Source organism: Ceratotherium simum, chromosome 31, assembly GCF_057802395.1.
Source record: "Ceratotherium simum simum isolate JZ-2026a chromosome 31, ASM5780239v1, whole genome shotgun sequence".
Taxonomy (NCBI): Eukaryota; Metazoa; Chordata; class Mammalia; order Perissodactyla; family Rhinocerotidae; genus Ceratotherium; species Ceratotherium simum.
This window is the reverse complement of record NC_141930.1, coordinates 24,882,251-24,904,631: the sequence shown is the minus strand read 5'-3', so window position 1 is coordinate 24,904,631 and position 22,381 is coordinate 24,882,251. Positions and strand designations below refer to the sequence as shown.

The following is a 22,381-nucleotide window of genomic DNA, read 5'->3' as shown; positions in this document are numbered from 1 at the left end:
GTCTTTTAAAACATTTGATAACCACTGCTTTGAGACAGTCTGTCTCTCTCCTTCTCTCTCCTGTTATCCCCTCCACAGAGGTGATGGATTTGCCCTGCTTTAGCTCTGTCAATATAATCCAGAGTATATTTTGAAGAACATTTTCATTCAAGATATTCTACGAAAAAGGATGCCACGCTTAAGTACCTCTAGGGCACACTCTGTGCTGTCCCCCCTCAGAGTGTAGTAAGGGATTGGAGAGTTTTGCAGTAAAGAAAACTGTTTCACTTTGGTTAGCCCTGAATTCTCAAAACTCAAGTGACCCAAGTCCTTTTTTCATGTAACACCTTTTAAAATCCTAAACTTAAACAATGTTGTTCTGTACTTTGCCTTCTCAAGTCATATGACCAACAAGCCTGATATCGTTCATTTTTGTGTTTGTGTTCATAAATCATTCAATAAATAATTTTTCCTCAAAATTATTAAGATTGAGCTGAATAAAACTAAGTGGCATATAAAAGGCTTGAACTTGAGGCCCTGACTGTAATAGTGTCCCCCTTTATCTACGGGGGACACCTTCCAAGACCCCCAGTGGATGCCTGAAACCGAGGATAGTACTGAACCCTATGTGTACTGTGTTTTTCTATACATACATACCTATGATAAAATTTAATTTATAAATTAGGCACAGTAAGAGATTAACAACAACTAATAATAAAACAGTTATAATAACACACTGTAATAAAAGTTACCGTAAATCTTAGCGACCTCAGCATATGATTTTTTTCTTTGTTTATTAAGTTGAGAACTTTCACCTTATCACTTAAAAGAAGCACCTTACAGCTTCTCTTTGGCATATTTGAATTGCCAACATCACTACTCTTGTGCTAGGGGGCCATTGTTAAGTAAAATAAGGGTGACTTGAACACCAGCCCTGCGATACTGAGACAGTCGATCTGATAACTGAGACGGCTACTGAGTGACTCATGGGCGGGCAGCAGACACAGTGTGGATGCACTGGACAGAGGGGTGATTCACCTCCCGGTGGGACGGAGCAGGACAGTGCGAGATTTCATCACACTACTCAGAATGGTGTGCAATTGAAAACTTATGAATTTTTTATTTCTGGAATTTGCCATTTAATATTTTGGGACCACGGTTGACTGCGGGTAACAGAAACCCTGGGAAGTGAACCTCGGATAAGGGAGGACTACTGTACCAAATTTAGTCAAACAAAATATTTCAGTCCTTGATTCTCGCCTTACTATTTTTTTTTTTTAATAATTTTATTTATTTATTTTTTCCCCAAAGCCCCAGTAGATAGTTGTATGTCATAGCTGCACATCCTTCCAGTTGCTGTATGTGGGACATGGCCTCAGCATGGCCGGAGAAGCGACGCGTCGGTGCGCGTCCGGGATCCGAACCCGGGCCGCCAGCAGCAGAGCGCACGCACTTGACCGCCAAGCCACGGGGCCGGCCCTCGCCTTACTATTTTGTATCAAAGAATCAAAGTTAAAAATTATTTCAATTGACCCTTCAAACTCATGTCTCCTCATCTTGATCTACTCTCCCACAAAGAGGGTTTTAAAAGCTTGCTTGTGAAACGTTTTTATGCCTCGGTAACCCAACCTTAGGCATGGTGTGTTGTTCAGGCTGGGGCCGTTGAGGAAGGGACCCCTAGCTAGCACCTGCCTCCCTTCAGTCCCAGCCTGGCTGACTGTTTTCAGGAACCCTCCTTGGTGTCAGCCTGGGTTAGCTGCTCTCATCTCCCTGGCAGGTACTGTGGCTGCCTTGTTGACTGTTATATCCTCAAATATTTGTTAAACCAGTAAATGCATTTGGCACCAAATTGAATGCATCTTCTTTTTATCAATGTCGTTGACAAGAAAAGATAGTTACAATCTCAATAGGATGTATTGAACCTTTGCTAGATGCTCTTTTGAACACTTGTACACTCTTTTGGATGAAGTTTGAGCTTCAGGTTTCATACTGGAATTCCTTTTTAAAAGAGTGTAGAGGGATCACAAACCTGGGGAATACTGGAAAAATAAAAGTGCAGAATGCTCGTGACAGAAATGTGTCTCCAAAGCCGTTAAAAAAACAAAAAGTACTTTTCAATCTTAAATGACTATTTTTAAAAACCATTTAAATCATAGTTTATTGTGTTTTAAGCTTGTATTTGTTGTTACTTGGGGCTTCGTTGGCCTGCCACTTTTCCACCAGAATCTTAGTTTCTCTGAGAGCACAGGTGCCTCCCTTTAGCTTAATTTGTGGGGAGGGACATGTCTCCCAGAAGTACCATGTTACTCTTATCCAGTTTGTAGTATCTTTTCTCTATTATGAAGTAGTAGTTTGATTTTAGACTTGCTTGTATCACTCAGTAAATAAAATGTTTGCCCATAAATGTCTTATATTACAGAATGTTGTTAGTTTGCAGAGATTATACATGTTGGAAATGTTGCACACTGTTCCTGTTACACTGCTCACTCACGTTCCTTGACATTGCTGGCAGGTTGAGGCTTCAGTAATATAATTAAGGCAAAATGTGATTAAATAAGATCACTTTTTAAGCCAGAAAATACTGATGAATGTGGAGGGAAGGCCTACTTGAAATAGATGAAAAGTTGCTTTTTACATACTTTTCGTTTTCTTCTGATGAATGCTCCTGAACCTTTTGGGTTGCATCTGCTTAAAGATAACAGAGGAAATGCCCTCACTTCCCCCACCCCGGCTCTCCTGTAGTTAAATTTGCATCCTGTCTATTCTTCTGTTTTATATAAGATAACTTGTTTGTGTGTTTAATTTATATGTTATGAACAATGGAGTTAAGGATAAAAACAATTTTCTTTACTTTGTGGTAATTTTTTTAACAAGAAACACACATTGAATCATTTTTATTTATAGTTTAAATACCAGTCATTCTGTTGTAGTTCCGAAAGCCCATGGCACAGTCCTTGTATACTCGATAACATGCCAGAAGGCATATGGAATTACGGTAGAAAGTGGTGTCACGCAGAAAGTCCTATAAGGTGTATTTAAAAATACCTTTGGTGTCTAACATGCTCCACGTTTGCTCTAATAAATGAGAGGTTTTAGGAATGCCCTATATGGTAATATCAGATGTTAATGGCATTGATTACCTGCCAGGCAGTGGGAATGGATGGGAAAATATCCGCTGTAAAATTAAATAGCATTAGAGGAGACTGTACCACGCATGGGGGCGGGGGGGGGCGCGGCGGGGCCTGGAGACTTTGTCAGGGTATTACTGTGAGCTCCAGGTTTTTTCCCCCACATGATTAAGGCAGGCCATCTGTTCTTTGTTAAATGTTTACAAAAACAGCTTTTCTCTAAAAGATTTAAGGACGTGTGGGTCTGGTAAACACTATAATATTTCTGAGCACCTTTTTCACCCTATTTCAAATAGTATCAAAACATAATTCTGCTGTGTATCAAACAGGATTAATATCTTTTTTGTATTTAATCTTTACTTTTTTTCTTCTTACGGAAGATTAAATTTTTAAGGGATAGTAATTTATGGCTTCATTTATTACTGAAAGGAGATCTAAAGTGATTTGTATGCTACAGTGTGTAGATAAATTTTCGGTCTTTTTGTGTTATGTGTTATATGCTTTTCCTAATTTATAAACGTGTGCCAGGTATCTTGCATTAGGAGCTGGCACTTGGTGACTGGAGTTAATACCGGGCAGATTAAAGGAAGGTACACGTACCTGGAATCGGTTCACCATTCTAAGCTTTAAGCATTGTTTACTGCTAGACTTTTTCCTTCCTCTTCCAGGAAATCCTTTTTCTTTCATTTCCTGAAAAATAGCTTGTCCCAAATAAGTTTGATCTCTGTGTCTGTCCCTTACAAAAAGATACGTTTTTTTCCTTTGTGCTTACATTAGGAAATAACATGTAACAATTAACTTGACTTCAGCAACTTAAATATAATAAAAGAGTTAAATCAGATCCTGTTAATTCTCAGGTAATGATAATTTGGACAGCGCCTTGGTTGACATTTATTAAGAGCATTTGTGACGGAAAAATAGAGCGCGAGTGCGTAACTTTTTCCAGGGTTTGGTCAGCTGTGTTGTCCCTGTATGGAAACCTGCTCCTGAACACAAACTTCCCTGTGTTCTTCCTCAAACTTCTGCCCTTGCTTCTCTCTCTTCCTGTGTCTCCTTACTCTGTTTCGGGTTCATTCTCTCTCAGCCATGACTAAGAAAGGCCAATATGTATTTTAAGATTTCTTAGTACCATAGGATTTTGGAAGAGACTTTGGAAATCATGTAACCAAACCCTTCGTTTTGCAAATGAAGAAAATGAACCCTAGATGAGTGAAATGATTTTCCCCAGATAATATAGTTAATGGCAGGGCCTGGACGAGAATTTTTGTCTCTTACCTTGTAGTTCTGGGCTCTTGTATTTATACTAGTGCAGATGGAGCATTGAATGTAGGTTTCTTTAGTAACCATGGTCGGTTTTAGTGGCAACAGTAAAACCAGTTTCTTTACAGACAGTGATTTTTTGAACACTTTGGAAATCAAATGAAACCTGTGGAGCCTTTCCTAGCAGGATGCCCGTGTGTGAGATTTCAGGAGATGGGCAGACTCAGAAGAGGACTGGATTTAGGACGCCCAGATTCAGATCTCAGCTCCATCACCTCCTGTGTGGCCACACAACTGCCTCACACTTGACTTTCTTTTTGAAAGATGGGGGCAGGTTATCACCCCTCTGTGGTGAGAGTCAGGTGAACCAATCCTGGGAGCATCTAGCTCAGTACATGGCGTGAAGTAGGTGCTCAGTCAATGTTGGCTGTACTGGAATGTAATTTATAGCACTTTGTGATGGTGACCCAAGACTTCTGGGTTACTCTTGAGTCCTCTGCAGACCTGGGCCTGGGCTCTCCTGCCTGCTCCGCTTTTGGAGGTGGTGTGGTGAGGGGTGTGCGCTCTGCAGTCATCAGCTTGCATGTGGGTCTCAGTTCTGTCACTCACTGTCTGTAGCTCCTTGGGCACCGTACTGCATCTTAGAGTGTCTGTGTTCATACCTAGCTCTTAGGGCTGGAGTGGGGATTGAATGGTGTCAGGGGTGTAAAAAGCTTAGCACATGCCTAGCACACAGTAAGATGGTTCAGTGAACACTAGCAGCTGTTATTGTTGTTGCTATTTATATTATGCTTATTGTTAAGTGTCTGGAGAAGCATATGAAAAAGGCAGAAAATGATTGACGTTCACAGATATAACATTTTCAAGTATTTTGTTGATGTGTAAAGGCTCCTTAGATGTCATAATTGACAGTGGAGATGATACGCCACCCCTGCCCTGGTTTGGATCATGAGTTGTGAGGCTGAGTCACTGACTTAGTCATTCAACATCGCATCCCAGTTGGTGGTATTCTCTACTGGGTATAGCCCTAGTGAATGTCAAAAATCTCCTGCAAGGCATGTCAAATTGACTATTTGGTTTCTCTCTTCCTCAGTGAAATTTGGAAATGTGTGGGTTTAGTAACATAAGAAAAACACTATATGCGTTTCATATTAGTACAAGAAATTTAACCAATCCAAAGTCATTAAGTTTGGTATGTGCTTTTAATTTGGCACTTTGATATCATTTAAATCTGAAATGGCCTATATTGAGTAAGATTTATGTATATACACTTTGATTTCAAACTTTCACAGTACCTGAATCTTATAATGCGCAGTACTTGTTCTTTTTAAAAGTACTTTAATTATGTGTCTTTAGTTTGAGTTCCTCTTCCCACATGGGGAAAAGAATTCCACTTAAATTCATTCTTTGTGGTTTAGCTTTTCCCTTGTTTTGTCATTCACTTTTCCTACATAGGCTGCTAAGAAGATGGACAGTCTCTTCAGCTCAATGAGATTTTTTTTTTTCTTGAATGGAAGTTTTTACTGTATTACTAAGTTGCCCTTTTAAACTCTGTTTATTTAAAAGCTTTCTTGTTAAAGAAATATATTTTTTGGATGAGAGAAAATGATAGATTTTACAACTGTATAGTTGGTAAAATATTTGCTACCTTGAGTATAAAGTAAGTTTTAGAAACATCAGCCACTAACTTTCAGTTCCTTTCTTCACTACGAAGAATGATAAACTAATTTCAATTCCTATTTGTGTCTCTCAGCATTCTCCATCGGAGCCCTTTCTAGAGAAACCAGTGCCGGATATGACTCAGGTTAGTGGACCGAATGCTCAGCTAGTGAAGAGTGATGATTACCTGCCGTCAGTAGAGCAGCAGCCACAGCAGAAGAAGAAGAAAAAGAAAAACAACCACATTGTTGCAGAGGATCCCAGTAAAAGTTTTGGTAAAGATGACTTCCCTGGTGGGGTTGATAACCAAGAACTTAATAGGAACTCACTAGATGGGTCCCAGGAAGAGAAAAAGAAAAAGAAAAGGCCGAAGGCAAAAAAAGATCCGAAGGAACCGAAAGAACCCAAGGAGAAGAAAGAGCCCAAGGAACCCAAGACCCCAAAAGCCCCCAAGATTCCCAAAGAGCCAAAGGAAAAGAAAGCAAAAACTGCCACGCCAAAACCGAAATCCAGCAAAAAGTCAAGGTAGGCTGTGGGCAGAAACAGCTGCCAGCAAACCCGGTACAGAAGTGAGCACCACCCAGTTACAACCCATGAAGTGGGGGCGGGGGAGTGCTTTGATTTTTGTCCTCATTGTTGGGCTTCTTTCTCTAATATCCAAACTAAAAAGTTAAGGTTTTTATGCATTTTGAAATTTAGGACTCAGTTATTATGAACCATTGATTTGGATGGCAGATTTTAGAAACTTTACTGGGTAAAAATTATTTATTATTTTAAACTTCTTTGTTGTATTTTTGTGAAAATTTGTCATTTAACAAATAGAACCAAGTTACCAGCATAATTATTTGTAAGCATAGACCAGCAACCTCATTTTCAGTGACAATGCAAAACTGGGGAAGAAGGATTATAGAAGCAAGACAGGTGACTATATTTCACTAAGCTTTTCAGCCCTGCTCCTCAGAAGTTGAAACAGGAGAATTAGTTCTCTCCACTTGGCGGAGTAAGCCTTCCAGGGGCAGGGTTGAAATGCCAGCGGGCTATGTGGGAGAAATCAAGTAGCAGCTCTCCGTTAGAGCTGCATGCAAGAATAGCATGAATGTTAGATTCTAGGAAATAGTCGCCTCCACTCCATACTTCCTCTCCGTACTTCCCCCACCAACTCTCTGACTCCCCAGAAGGCGTGTTTACTCAGTAAGAAAAATTGAGAGGAGAAGACATTGAAGACTAATTTTTTTCATTTGTACTGAACATTTCTTACAACTGTTCTGAACCAGTTCCAAACATCTGAATCTATTTTTCAGAACATGGCTCATGTTAGAAAATATAGTTTCCAGATGGAAGTATGGTGAGACTTGGTTAATCTGAACCTGTTTGCAAACTCCATTAGAAAACAGTTCCACCTCCTACCCTCATGTGCATATGCACATGTGTGTGTGCATGCATGCACGCTCAGTTCTGCAATCGACATGCTGAGTGTGAACTATTTGAGCTTGCTGGCCTGTAACCCTTTTGCTTGTAGGCTTTTCTGTGTGTGTGTGTGCAGGTACATAAGGAGAGGACATGATTTCTGTGACCAGAAAGATGCTGCTGCAGAGCGAAAGGACAAACTTGGATTTTCAACTTTCTGCTAAAAATATCTAAACAACCCCAAGCACATTATTCTGTAGTGTTTTGCAAGTTTGAATCATGGTCATTTAAAAATTTTTTACCATCAGTACTTTTTTCGATGCCAAAATAACTGAATTGTATTCAAACACAGTCTTACAGGTAACTTCATATTTGCATTTACTTATGAACGTTCTTTGACACCTTAGTATGTGGTCTCTTAATTGAAAATCATTATTTTTTTGTCATTGTAAAACTCTTTTAAACCCACAATCCATTATAAATTCTGTTTTCATCTATTTAAAAGTTATTTTATTAAGTGCTTACTATTTGTAGGTGCTGTGTTAGGGATGTGAGCAAGGAGGACATGGTTAGAATTTAAGTCTGACTTATGAGGGGTTCTTAAAATATGTAATTGCCTAAATCTAAGTATTGTGCTAAATCTAAGTATTTTGGTAGGAGGAAGCGTGCTCATTTCTCCCAAGGAGAAAGAAATCAAAACAAAATTTAAAAAGAATGTATTCTTTTTTTTTTTAAACTTAAAATGTAAGAGTCTCTGTTCTGAAAAAGCGTTCTAGAGCTCAGGAAATACATCACCAAGACTAATGTTAGCCTCAAGATATATCTGTCTTCAGCTTCTATCTTAATTTTTTGAATCTATCACCTAATGATAAAAATTGATAAAAAAGAAAAAAAAACACTGTATCTGGGATCTTGTCATGAATTTCCAACTGTCTTCGTTTAAGTTCTGAGTCTACATCAGACTGGCCCTATCTTTAAAAATGTACTTGGGCATACCCTACCTCCTGTAGAATATATTGGGCACAGATATTAAAATGCTGTATTTAACAATGAAACTTGCTAAAATTTCCCTGACAACCATAAGCAATAAACTGTAAACTGTTAGGAACTTGGGACATCAGATCCAGCCAGTCCTGGGCACCCTGTGCCTTCTTGGTACAGATGCAGATCCTGTGTTTATCCACTAGAGAAACCTTCAGTGCAAGCCTCGTCTGCGTGCTTTCAGCTGCCCACGCTGATGTCTGAATCTTCTCTGCAGAGTGACCGTTTGGCATTGCTGAATCTGAGTAATGTCTTCACGCTAGAGTCACATGGTTTTTGGTAGGAGGAAGGCATGTGATTATTTTCTCCCAAAAAGAAAGTTCAGTACTTTTTTTCCCCTTTGTTGCTTTTGATTAATAGTCTCAGTTGATGCCTCCTATAGGTGATAGTTGTTTGTCCACAAGTAGTGTGAAAATAATTGAATGAAACACTTGTGTTGACTATGGAGATGGCGAGTGAAAAGGGAGCTGATGTACTGTGGCCTGGAGACTCAGGAGGCCACGGTGAGGGGCATCGGGAGTGTCTGTGGCACCTGTTGGCCCTCGTCACTTGTCCACTTGTAGGGCCCCTTGCTGATTTATGATGAAGTGCGGTGAGGACCTTCCTGAGCGGCTTTCCTGTCGTTGGTGGTCAGACGGGGATGGCTGTCCAAGAATACGGTAATTGAATAGAGATTTTAAGTAAATTAACAAACCAGTCCATTATTTTGTTGGACCACAGTGTTTCTGTTGGTTGAGTGTGTTGAGCTGTGGTCTTGTTGTTCTGCTAAGTCTAGAAAGGAAATATCATCCGCGAAGCAAGGATAAGTAGAATGCATACAACTACATGTAAATTCTGAATAGCATTGCAGAATAATTATGTAAATTGAATATGCAGTGATGAAGGTAATAGGGGGTTTGGGTTATGTTAGTACTGGAGTTGAATTGCCATAGCAGTTTGCTTTTAAGCACTGGAATACAGCAGTGGCAATTTTGTTTTGCAAAATGTTATGTGATAGCAGTTATTTCCATCCTTGAATAAGTTAACTTGATGAATTTGTTTATACAGAAAATAATTTTCCCACAGAGGGCTGAAATAGAGGGAATAAACAGAAATGAAATAAAAAATTTAGTGTAGCACTACACACGTCTTTCCTGTTCAGCATCATCGTTGGTGAGGTTCTGCAAACAAACGTGCTGTCCTTTGAGCGGCTGGTGATGGAAGTGACCCACTGGTGGTCTGGCTTGCTCTGCATTGTGTCTGTGGCAGGGAGAGCGCTTGTTCTGCGTCATTCACACACTCAGTGATAAAGGGCATGAGAAGGGGTGCCTGTCGTCAGTGGAGCCAGTTTTCCTTGTGTGCCTTTGTGGTGTCCTTCTCACTATCTGTCATCCCACCTTCTTCCATAAAATGGCTGAGACTTGAGTTTGTGGCCGTTCCCAGCACTTGGCCCTTTTGGCAACCAAAATACAATTACATTTGTCTTGCCTGTGCAGGAGAACCTAAAAGAATCTGCCCAGAAGCTGTTATATAGAAAGGTTGTGAAACAGAAAAAAGTGTTCAGCATTTCAGAAAAAGACGTTTAAAATCTTGATGAGGAAAATGGGCCACCTTCCGCTTTTTTTATTCGAACTGCATCTTTTTTTCCCCCTCTTTCCCTGTTATGTTAAATATATATTTTTCTACTTGTTTTTCTTGCGCTCTTCCTAAGTGTCCTTATACTTTCAAATATTGGCAGTTAATATTGAAAATAAAAGCTAAGACATTCGTGGGCTGGAGAGGATGCTGTTTTGCATATGGAAGGATTCATGGAGCTGAAAGATGAGGATTTGCATTCTCCTTGTCAGTGTGTTTTCTGTTGCGTATGCATGGGCCTTGTGAAACGAAAGAGAATTTGGAGGAAGTGCTTCCTTTGAATGGCTCTTGAAGGATTTAGTGGTCCATTTAGCTATATAAAGATTCTTTGAATGTACATGAAGAAGGGAACTTGGCCAAAGATTGTGACTTGACTACTGAAGCTTCAGTTAAATGAAGCCATGGAGACTTGCTTCTAATGCAGTTTCTAGGAACACGTCTTGTTCCTTGCTCTGTTCTCCAGCCTCGATATTAAAGTTAGTAGAAAACTAGAATGCTGCTTCTCAATTAAGAGTGAAAATATTTTATTTTAAACTGGAAAATAAACATACTGCTCTTACTTTAAAAAACATATAAGGTACCAAAAACGTGTAAAGTATACTTCTTGTGCACACACTGTCATTATCATTAATATTTATGTAGCAACTTTCTTCTGAGGAACTTAGCTTTTCAGATATTGTTTTCTCAATTATGATCTAAGAGAGCAGCAGCATTTACCCGAGAAATATTTTTATTCAGCCAGCAAGCCCAATGGTGGTGCATTTGGTGAACTAATAAATATTTTATAATGCGCTCTCATACATGTAAAACTTCTCAGTAAAGATTAGACACAAAAACAAACTATTAAACTAGTTTTGCTAATAAGTACAGAATACCTAGATAGTCAGGTATCTCCCCATCAGGTACATAGGTAGTAAATTAAATTAAACCCACAGTTCTTCTTCTTTCTATTTTCTTGTTCTTTCTTTTATCACATGCTATGATTTAGTCTTGACCCAAGACACTGGATAATTGGAAAGACTGAATTAAGTATTTTGGACACTGTGCCTGCAGAAGAGGGTGTACATTTCTTTAACGTGTGGTCACAAAATGGACTTTTGAGCCTTTTCAATGTTGGAGAGGAGCAGGGAAGAAAAAGTGTCCGTGAACATCGTGTGTCTTTACCCAGTGGCCTGCCCTGTCCAGTCTCTGGTTCATTAAACTGAAGCTCTGGGTCAGGGATAGGACCACGTGCCCCCTTTCGTGCTGGTCTCAAAGGTTATCTTCTCTTTGACAAAGGGGCCATGGGGTCTTTTTAATCCCAAATCCTTCTTTCCTTCAGGATAACCACCTCAGAGCCTTTCCATTGCCAGTGCAGGCCACGCTGTGACCCTTCCTCCATCTGATTTGTCTTAAATCAGCTGAATGAGCAATGGGGGGAGTCATCAGTAACTTTTTAGTACAGACCCTGATATCTTTGACAGCGTGTGGTTCCCTTTATGCTCATTGGGGAAGAGAATGCCTAATAACATTGACCCTTAAAAACAAGTTCTGCTAACTCGTGCTCTGTGCTAGATGCAGGAATGGACCACACTGGGCTTGCTGGAAATTTGTTTCTGCCTGTCCAGTGAGCTGTAGTGGACTTCAAAGCAGTGGCTTGCTGCCACTTTGGTTTGTGTGGGAGAGGGTGATGTAGATCCCACTTTCAACTCTGACTGCACCCATCAATGAAAGTTGAAAGGTGACAAGGCCGTGGGCAGCAGTGGGATGTTCAAGGGGGATTTTTCTGGAGACATGTTTCTTTGAAGTCTTTCTTAAGTGGAATTTTAGGTGGAGCGTATGTTACCATCGTAGATGTGGCTGTGATGTTCGAGTTGGAAGATAAAGGGCAGAAGGAATCATAGACGGACTTTTAAAATTATTGTTAAAAATGTCTATATATATGAAAATGCTTTTGAAAAGTATGAAGTTCTGTACAAATGCAAAAAAAACTTGATATATAAAGATTTTTTTGCTAGTTGTCTTCTGCCTGTATAAAGGCCCCTTTGAGTCACGGGATGCTTGTGCGGAGCCCCACTGTAGGAGCATCAGTCTCTGAAGTGCCAGCCCTCACCTCAGCCCCTCACATAGAACTCTATGTGGCTTAGCTTTAAAATGTTCAATAGGGAAAAAGAGTGTGTGAATTAAGAAAAAATACAGTGTTCTTTTTTTTTTTTTTTTTAGTGTTAGGAAGACAACACCCTTAAACTTCCATTAGAGTACTAATTTTATATGTAGCCCTGATTTCTGTAGGAATAATATAATTTCATGGGAGTTGGGCTTCTTCTGTTAGGGTGGGTGGTGATATTTTCTCCTTGTTGGTTTTACCATTTGCTCTGCCCCATTCTCCACCTACCGATAGCACCTGATGAGTATGTGGGTGGGCAGTACGTCTCATTTGTTGTATTAGCTACCTGGCAGATCAGAGAGGGTAATGATGAATCTAGGGAGTGGGGTTCTGACTGCCAAAGTCACCCTTACTTGTGCTCCTTCCTGGGTTGTGGGAATGCTGTGCATAAATGAGTGGCATCGTAGAATTTGGCATAAGCAGTCAAATGTTTGCCCTACTGTTTGGCACTTGGGAGAATATACAATAGTAAAAGGGTGTTAAAAGGCATACTTTGTGCATCAGTTTTGTAATGTCTACTTTATTCAGTTCTTTATGTTACATGACAGTGCCAGGCAGTGCCATAAAGCCAAAGGGGCTAATGTTTATGTTGAGCTTCTGTGATCACAAAGCATCGGATAGCATTAGCTAACTAGGCTTCTGTTCCATCTTACTTCTGGCAGATCTTAATTCAATCCATAAAACTCAATAACCTTTATATTTTCAATAATAATTCTTGACTGAGTGATGAGTCTTTTTTTTCCTCTAGAATATATTCAATATTAAAAATGGATTTGACTGTTTCAAGAGAGCTTTCTACTATACTCTCTCTTTCATTTTTTTAACATTCTTCTTTTAAAAATGCTCAGCACCGTAGCCCTTAGGACAGAGTTCTGATCTTATTGGAAGGCTACTCAGGGATGATCCCAATTAACAGAAGACATTCATCAGGAAAGGTTTCTGAAGCCTGAGGGATACCCCAAAAGGCCAGGCCAGCCCTGTACTCGTAAGGAGCGCTCCACGAGGAGGTTAGACACCTTGAGGCCAGTCCCAGGACTCGAACGTGGGCTCTGGAACCAGACAGCTTCTGGCTCTGGGCCTAGGACTGCAGCTTCTTGGGTTGAGCGTATAACCTCTTTGACCTCCGTTTCCTCATCCTTGGAAAGTTTGGTTAAAAAATGTAAAGGTGAGGCCTGTTGCATTTGAAATGCACATTTTATATGAAAGCGAATTAAGTTTCTGTATCTTTTTAACTTGCTTTGCTATTCCTTTCCTAAAAATGTAGTCTAGTTAATGCGTTTAGGGAATACTTGATGCAATAACAGCTACTTAGGGTAACAAGTTAGATTAAATTGTTTGTCTTAGAGGTGTTCCATCCAGTGATTTTCAGAGAACTTAAAAAAAAAGTCTATTGATAATAGATTTTCAATTTGTCATTGCAATCATACATTTGTTATTCAGAAGTAAAATAGAACCTCCCCCCCCGCCCCCAACTCTTCTTTCTTTTTCTCAACTAGAAGAGTAGGGCGAAGCATCTGTGGGTGGAGTTTAGGAGTTGGGGCTGGCAAGGCTCCTGCTTGGAGTGAAGCATGTGGACGCCAGGCTGGGCGACTCAGATCACCCGGAGGCTGCCTGTGCCTGGAGCAAGCGGGCATAAGGGGGTCGGGCCCGGGGTCTTGCTCCTGCCCCCCATCCTGCCCAGGTGGCCTTGTGGAGAGTCTCAGGTGTTTGGGCAGTCTCCTGAGCATTCCTGGGGCCGTCGCCCCAGAGCTCTGACTGCCTTGGTGTGAAGGTATTGACCTTTGCTTTTATTATCTGTCCTGCAGAGTTTGTTTTGTCTCTGTCCTCATTAGTTTATTCTGTCACCTGCATTTTACTACATTCTAGTTTAGCTGTTAAATAAATTTTAGTCTTAGGACTTTATTTAAAATTTTTGTTTTATGTTGTTGGGTTAATTTTACTTGATAACTTATCCGATTTTATGTTGCCTTAACTGATCCTTTTAAATTTCCAGTACTTCATCTTGTCTCGTTTTCAGTTTGCCTCTTTATCTGAATTTCCTTTTTTATTGTTTAAAAACTTAGAGGAAAATCCTGTACTCTTTAAGTTGAGAGGCTCAATGCTTTTCTCTCTACCAGCATTGGGCCCTTGACCCTAACTGTTTATTCTGTATTTTGTTATGTCAGGCTAGAGCTTTTTGACTGCAGTATGCGCCAAACATCTCTCTCAGTTCTCACCCATTAGGTTCAGTTGTTTATTAAAAAACCTTTGAGAATATGAAATATGAGGATATGTTTCAATACCTTTTGCTCTTCTTCTAAAAGATTACACTGTGACATTTTGGCTTGCGTCCCTGAAAACGAATCTGTTGAATCTTCGTGACCCAAGCCTCAAGGTTGATTTTCCCCAGTGTGCTGAGAATCATCACTGACGATTCCCATCTGAAGGGTGTGTTTGGTGGAGAACTCCCTCCATTGTCCAGACATCTTCGTTAACTGTAACCATATTCTTCTCTTCAAATTTGGTTCCACCATATGGATCCTTTTCAAACCTCCTTCTAAGAACTCAGATTCTTAGGCTGATGCTAATATTTAATATTTAATATAATATTTAACTGCCTTCTATTTTGTAGTAAATCAGGGCAACTCGCTGGCTTTCTTTTTTTTTTTTTTTTTTTTTTTTTGTGTGTGTTTTATTTTTTGTTTATTGCAGTAACATTGGTTTATAACATTGTAAAAATTTCAGGTGTACATCATTGTACTTCTATTTCTGCATGGACTACATCATGTTCACCACCAAAATACTAATTACAACCCATCACCACACACATGTACCGAATTATCCCTTTCACCCTCCTCCCTCCCCCCTTCCCCTCTGGTAACCACCAATCCAATCTCTGTCCCTATGTGTTTGTTTATTGTTGTTATTATCTACTACTTAATGAAGGAAATCATACGGTATTTGACCTTGTCCCTCTGACTTATTTCACTTTGCATTATACCCTCAATGTCCATCCATGTTGTCACAATTGGTTGGTTTTCCTCGTTTCTTATGGCTGAGTAGTATTCCATTGTGTATATATACCACAGCTTCTTTATCCATTCGTCCCTTGATGGGCACTTAGGTTGCTTCCAAGTCTTGGCTATCGTGAATAAGGCTGCAATGAACACAGGGGTGCATGTACCTTTGCAAATTGGTGTTTTCAAGTTCTTTGGATAAATACCCAACAGTGGAATAGCTGGATCATATGGTAGTTCTATCGTTGATTTTTTGAGGAATCTCCATACTGTTTTCCATAGTGGCTGCACCAGTTTGCACTCCCACCAGCAGTGTATGAGAGTTCCCTTCTCTCCACAACCTCTCCAACACATGTTGTTTCCTGTCTTGTTAATTATAGCCATTCTGACAGGCGTGAGGTGATATCTCATTGTAGTTTTGATTTGCATTTCCCTGATAGTTAGTGATTTTGAACATCTTTTCATGTGTCTGTTGGCCATCTGTATATCTTCTTTGGAGAAATGTCTGTTCAGGTCTTTTGCCCATTTTTTAATTGGGTTGGTAGATTTTGTTGTTGAGATGCATGAGTTCTTTATATATTTTGGAGATTAAGCCCTTATCAGATGTATGGTTTGCAAATATCTTCTCCCAATTGTTAGGTTGTCTTTTCGTTTTGTTGATGGTTTCCTTTGCTGTGCAGAAGCTTTTTAGTTTGATGTAGTCCCATTTGTTTATTTTTTCTATTGTTTCTCTTGCCTGGTCAGATGTGGTGTTTGAAAAGATGTTGCTAAGACTGATGTGGAAGAGCGTACTGCCTATGTTTTCTTCTAGAAGTTTCACAGTTTCAGGTCTTACATTCAAGTCTTTAATCCATTTGGAGTTAATTTTTGTGTATGGTGTAAGGTAAGGGTCTACTTTCATTTTTTTGCATATGGCTATCCAGTTTTCCCAACACCATTTGTTGAAGAGACTTTCTTTTCCCCATTGTATGTTCTTGGCTCCTTTGTCGAAGATTAGCTGTCCATAGATGTGTGGGTTTATTTCTGGGCTTTCGATTCTATTCCATTGATCTGTGTGTCTGTTTTTGTGCCAGTACCATGCTGTTTTGGTTACTATAGCTTTGTAGTATATTTTGAAATCAGGGAGTGTGATACCTCCAGCTTTGTTCTTTTTCTCAGGATTCCTTTAGCTATTCGGGGTCTTTTGTTGTTCCATATAAATTTTAGGATTCTTTGTTCTATTTCTGTGAAAAATGTTGTTGGAACTTTGATAGGGATTGCATTGAATCTATAGATGGCTTTAGGAAGTATGGACATCTTAACTATGTTAATTCTTCCAATCCAAGAGCACGGAATATCTTTCCATTTCTTTGTGTCCTCTTCAATTTCTTTCAGCAATGTTTTATAGTTTTCGTGTACAGATCTTTCACCTCTTTGGTTAAGTTTATTCCTAGGTATTTTATTCTTTTTGTTGCAATTGTAAATGGGATGGTATTCTTAATTTCTCTTTCTGCTACTTCGTTGTTAGTGTACAGAAATGCAACTGATTTTTGTATGTTGATTTTGTATCCTGCAACTTTACCATAGTCGTTTATTACTTCTAAAAGTTTTCTGGTGGATTCTTTAGGGTTTTCTATATATAAAATCATGTCATCTGCAAATAGTGACAGTTTCACTTCTTCCTTTCCAATTTGGATCCCTTTTATTTCTTTCTCTTGCCTGATTGCTCTGGCTAGGACTTCCAATACTATGTTAAATAGGAGTGGTGACAGTGGGCATCCTTGTCTGGTTCCTGTTCTTAGAGGGATAGCTTTCAGTTTTTCACCATTGAGGATGATATTAGCTGTGGGTTTCTCATATATGGTCTTTATTATGTTGAGGTACTTTCCTTCTATACCCATTTTATTCAGAGTTTTTATCATAAATGGATGGTGTATCTTGTCAAATGCTTTCTCTGCATCTATTGAGATGATCATGTGATTTTTATTCTTCATTTTATTAATGTGGTGTATTACGTTGATTGATTTGCGAATGTTAAACCATCCCTGCATACCTGGAATAAATCCCACTTGATCATGGTGTATAATCTTTTAACGTATTGTTGTATGCGATTTGCTAGTATTTTGTTGAGGATTTTCGCATCGATGTTCATCAGTGATATTGGCCTGTAATTTTCTTTTTTGTGTTGTCCTTGTCTGGTTTTGGTATCAGGGTAATGTCAGCTTCGTAGAATGAGTTAGGGAGCTTCCCCCCCTCCTCAATTGTTTGGAAGAGTTTGAGAAGGATAGGTATTAACTCTTCTTTGAATGTTTGGTAGAATTCACCAGGGAAGCCATCTGGTCCTGGACTTTTATTTTTGGGGAGGTTTTTGATTACTGTTTCGATCTCCTTACTGGTGATTGGTCTATTCAAATTCTCTACTTCTTCTTGATCCAGTTTTGGAAGGTTGTATGATTCTAAGAATTTATCCATTTCTTCCAGATTGTCGAATTGGTTGGCATATAGTTTTTCATAGTATTCTCTTATAATCTTTTGTATTTCTGAGGTGTCTGTTGTAACCTCTCCTCTTTCATTTCTGATTTTACTTATTTGTGCCTTCTCTCTTTTTTTCTTGGTGAGTCTAGCTAAAGGTTTGTCAATTTTGTTTATCTTTTCAAAGAACCAGCTCTTGGTTTTATTAATTTTTTCTATTGTTTTTTTGGTCTCTATTTCATTTATTTCTGCTCTGATTTTTATTATTTCCCTTCTTCTACTGATTTTGGGCTTTGTTTGTTCTTCTTTTTCCAGTTCCTTTAGGCGCTCGCTGGCTTTCTGAAGTTCTCCCCTTTGCATAAAGCCTTGTTTAAAAAGCCTGCACTCTTTCTTGCCAAAAAGAATGTTATCTATCTGCTGTATCTTAGCTGGGATGAATTCATCCAATCCCATTGCAGTTAATATCACTCAGCCCATTGTTGTGGACTCTTACAGCCAGAAGCTGAATGTGAGTCTTTCCATAAGGGTAGATTCCTTAGAATGTTCCTCCGTATGACAAATAGTCCTCTCTGAATGCAAAGTTTGTCTTCTCCTAATACTTCTTTCTCAGAGTTCTCATCAAGATGGTGTGTGCTTTGATCACACTGGGGACAATCGCAGAACTTTAGAGCTGGGTCTGGCAGAGGTGACCTAAGTGTCACTTAGCTATGGACCCTGAGCAGGTCTGAGTGCCCACCAGTGACCCCCTCTCATGATGAAATGTGAATGTAAGTAAAGTTGTTGGAGGGACAGTGGCCCTTCAAACCACCAGCAGCATGCCCAGAAAAATGTGCTTCTTCCCAGATGACAAGGGCTTGTCTAGCTTCAGGAGTGGGTGGCTCTGCATCTCAGTCGCACCAGCAATGATGGGAGATAAAGATCAGAAAAAGCTCTGTGAGCGGGGAGGAGAAGTAGATAGATGTGCTGGTTTGGAAAAATGACTAAGTTTCACTCTATTTTGGTAGTACTTTAGCCCAATTTTACTGAGTTTCATCATAAAGGTAGAATCTATGTGGGATTTTCTTAAACGAGTTAATGAAAAAAGCACTTTGAGTAGTGCCTAGCACTGTATATGTGCTGTATATGTGTTTGTTGTTGTCACTGTTACAGGATACTTGGAGAAAGACACACACATATGCACACAACGTTGGTTTTAATGCATTGCAGTAATGTTACCACTGAATTCTGTGTATTTTAAAGATCCCTTGTGTGGGGTACATCCTGTGGTACGTAGTGTGGAGTGAGATCTTACTAATCCAGACTGTGATGGCCAGAAAATGCTTCTCTGAATGACTGATGTCCAAGTCGAGTCTTGCAGATGAGTAGACAGGGGGAGAGTGGAGGTAGTTCTGTATGTCTGCTGTATGAAGGGTAAAGGGTTTGGGGTGTGAGAAAAGTAGAAAAATAAAGTTAATGTTGCCGGTTGCAAAAATTGCCGAGGACCCTGTATGCCAATACTGAGAATCTCAGATGTTAGTATATATGAGATTGGACCTTACGTAGAATTATCCAGTCAGATTTGCATTTTAGCTGGTTGCTCTGGTGATGTATGGAGGGTGAGTTTGCCGGTGATGTGTTGGTGGCAGTACCATGTCGCTGAGCTAGGGAATGTGTGAGGCAGAGAGTTTCAGGAGAGGAGTAAGGGCAGATGTGATTTCTCCAGGGCCGAGGCCATTCAGAGCTAGAATTAGAAAGTGTTCCCCGCACACGCCTGCTCTCTCTTATGATCCTCACTCGGAGGTCACTGTGTGGGGCCAGCATTGGCTGAGCCCGTGAGTAGCCATCGCTGCAGCTGCTGGAGGTGCCTTGAGATTCTGATCTGTACCAAGTAGCTCAATGGCCTCATCCTCAATATTGTGTCAGTTTAAGTGATGTTCCTTATTTAATGATGTTCTCTTCTCCCCAGCTGAAAGAGCTGCCCTCTTTGTGCATTGCAGCATTCCAAATTATAATTTGGAAGAGGAATGTCAGTATGGTGGCTGTGTTTTGGCTTTGACATTATAAAAGACTAGCTTTGAACCTTACAGATTTAAATAATGACTATGGATGTGGAATATGTGTCCTTTCTCTGGCCATTTGAGAGTGGGTAACCCTGCCTGTGGGTCGTGAGGGTGACGAGGCGGTGGGGAGGCAGGTGTAATAGTCAAGGTGGGAAAGGATACCTGTCTGAACTAAAGCAGTGGTCGTAGGCATGGAGAGGAGTGGCCTTTCGGATTGTCTGGTGGTTCTTTTAGCTTGTGTTGAGGACTCCTTCCATTCATGTTGACTAGATGATGTGATCGTGATGAAGTGGGGTCCTGTCCATAAGTCTCTGCAGGTGATTCAGCCCAAGTGGGTCTGAGCCATAGCCAGAGAATATGTTTTCAGACTTCCTAGAATATGTTCCCAGCTGCCTGCCTTCTAGATGTGTGAATGTTGGCCATTCGTGCCAGATACTGCCAGGGGTTTCATCCATTATCTCATTTAAACCTCATAATGAATCTTGGAGGAAGATATAATTACTGACCTCATTTTTATAGCTGAGGAAACTGAGGCTCAGGGAAATTGACTTATCCGGGGTCACGGCCAGGTTATAAATGGCAGAGTTGGAACTTGAATAGAGTCTCTCTGACTCAAATCAATGCTTTTAACCACCATTCTGTATTACTCTCATTTGTTGAAAGAAAAACTCTGACTTGGGCTTTTTTTGGGCAAAGGAGTTTTAATATAACACTTAGTTGAAAATCCAAATTAGCTTATTGCAAAATGTAGCAAAGGCAGTTTAGTTTAAATCACTTTATCGTAATGTCTTTGGGTCAACATTGAAGATTTTGTAGCTTTTCTGACTTCTTAGCATGTTTTTGGTTTGTATATTGATGTCATGAGAAGATGTTAGCATGGAAATGCTTAGCTGTCTCTGAGCAACAGGAATAGTGCAAGGTCTAATGAGGTTAGAAATCTTTCAGTAATCAGATCTGGGATGAGTGCTTGCCTTGGCTACAGGCTTTTTGTCTAAGTGTTTGGAGAGGGCCTGTGCGACTTGTAGCCATCTTAGAGGTTCCATGTCGTTCGTTCTTGGGAAGGGCAGATGGAAAATCATTAGTACTTCTCTCCTTCGGCAAATTGATATTTCATCAAACTTGGGCTCTGGTGGGCTTCAGGACAGTAAGCCTTTTCCTCGTATACGGTGGCTCACACAGGGTGCAGCAACCCCACTATATTAAATTGTGTGCTTTGCTCTGGTGCAGAGAGGTCACTGTGAAAAACAGGAGCTGCCAACTTCCTTTACCTGGCAGTGGTTCAACTCTGTGACAGGCCTACCTCTGATTTAAACAAATTTGAGAAATATGTAAAGTTTTGGAAGCAGTTTTGCACTGATTTGATAAAAGAAACCACAAAACACTGCAGCGCAGGTGTTGAGAATGTTTGAAAGCTGATTGAGGGAAGCAGATGGCTTTAGTCAGTGGCATCCAGCCAAAAGAGCAGGTGCTGGTCATGTGACCGCTGGTTACCAGGGTAATCTGATTGCTCTTGGCGTGCAGATGAAAGGAAAGGGGCCCAGCGTTCAGCTGTAGTATTGTATAATTTGTGGCAGTTAGAGCGGAAATAAATGCTGGAAATGGAGCCTCATAGTAGGGGAGACTTCTGTCCATGTGTAGCGTAAACACTAGGACAGTTGGATGAGGAACTGTTGTGTGGATTTTTTTTTAATTTAAAAAATATGATTCTTTCCATGGATCTTTTGAGGACTTAAAGTTTTTAGGACACTGACTTTTTTTTTCTTTTAAATAAAAAGAACTCTTTAAACCTAACTGCCGTTGGCTATAATCTTGAATTGTTGTAAGTTATTTCCTTATGTGGCTATTCACTATGCTAAAATGTTAAAACAAAATAAAAACAAGCTCTGAATATTTAAAAATAACTAGTTTAAGATTATCAAATATTTTATTTCTTCATTCTAAAAATATATTTTAGGTGTGTGATGGATACTATGTTATATTAACAAATACTTTTGAAATATTTTACATGATACATGCTTTACTTAAAAACACAAATGTCTTGGCCTCGTTTCCTTTTGTAGTTGCTGAGGCTGGAAAAACATGCTGTTTAATGCATTCTGTCAGCATAGTTTTCTAGGAATTAACAAACTTCAATAAATAAACTTTTAAAGGTTTTTTGAAATATATCTTTTCAAAATGTATTAGAATTTTAGGCTCTCTATTAGAAATAGTAAATATAATCATTCCTGAAGTTGGATTACTTTACATGTTGGATAAGAAATGATAGTTGATATTAAAAAAGCTTGGGGCCGGTTTGGAAATTGGAATGGAAGGAAGCACTCAGTGTACATTCTCAAAGAAGGTCAAATAGAGGTTCTAAAGGTGATGGTAAACTTAAAAAAATCTTATCGTTAGAGTTTATTCATGTCTTTTTACTTGTGTAACATTCAAATCCTATTAACATTTGACAGAAGTATACTATGAAACATGTACTTTAATTATTGGGGTGGCTTTGCTTATATTTTGGTATTTCGGAGACCTAGCTTTTGAAAAAAAGGCTATTGTGATTACCTCAGAAAATGCCTAACACCAAAATAAAGCTTACTTTTAATTAAGAACAGAGCATAAAGTAAAATTATGTAGAATAGGAAATTTCTGTATATTTTGTTATATTTTAAAAGG

At 39.5% G+C, this 22,381-nt stretch overlaps 1 protein-coding gene across 2 annotated transcripts in view; it reads left to right on the top strand.

Moving 5' to 3' along the window:
• CHD7 (chromodomain helicase DNA binding protein 7) overlaps positions 1-22,381 on the top strand; it is a 184,121-nt gene that overhangs the window by 93,994 nt on the left and 67,746 nt on the right. For both annotated transcript variants that reach the window (XM_014791554.2, XM_004435730.3), the window contains exon 3: positions 6,121-6,551. In XM_014791554.2, coding sequence (XP_014647040.1) covers positions 6,121-6,551 — 431 coding nt within the window. The remainder of the gene's footprint in view (positions 1-6,120; positions 6,552-22,381) is intronic.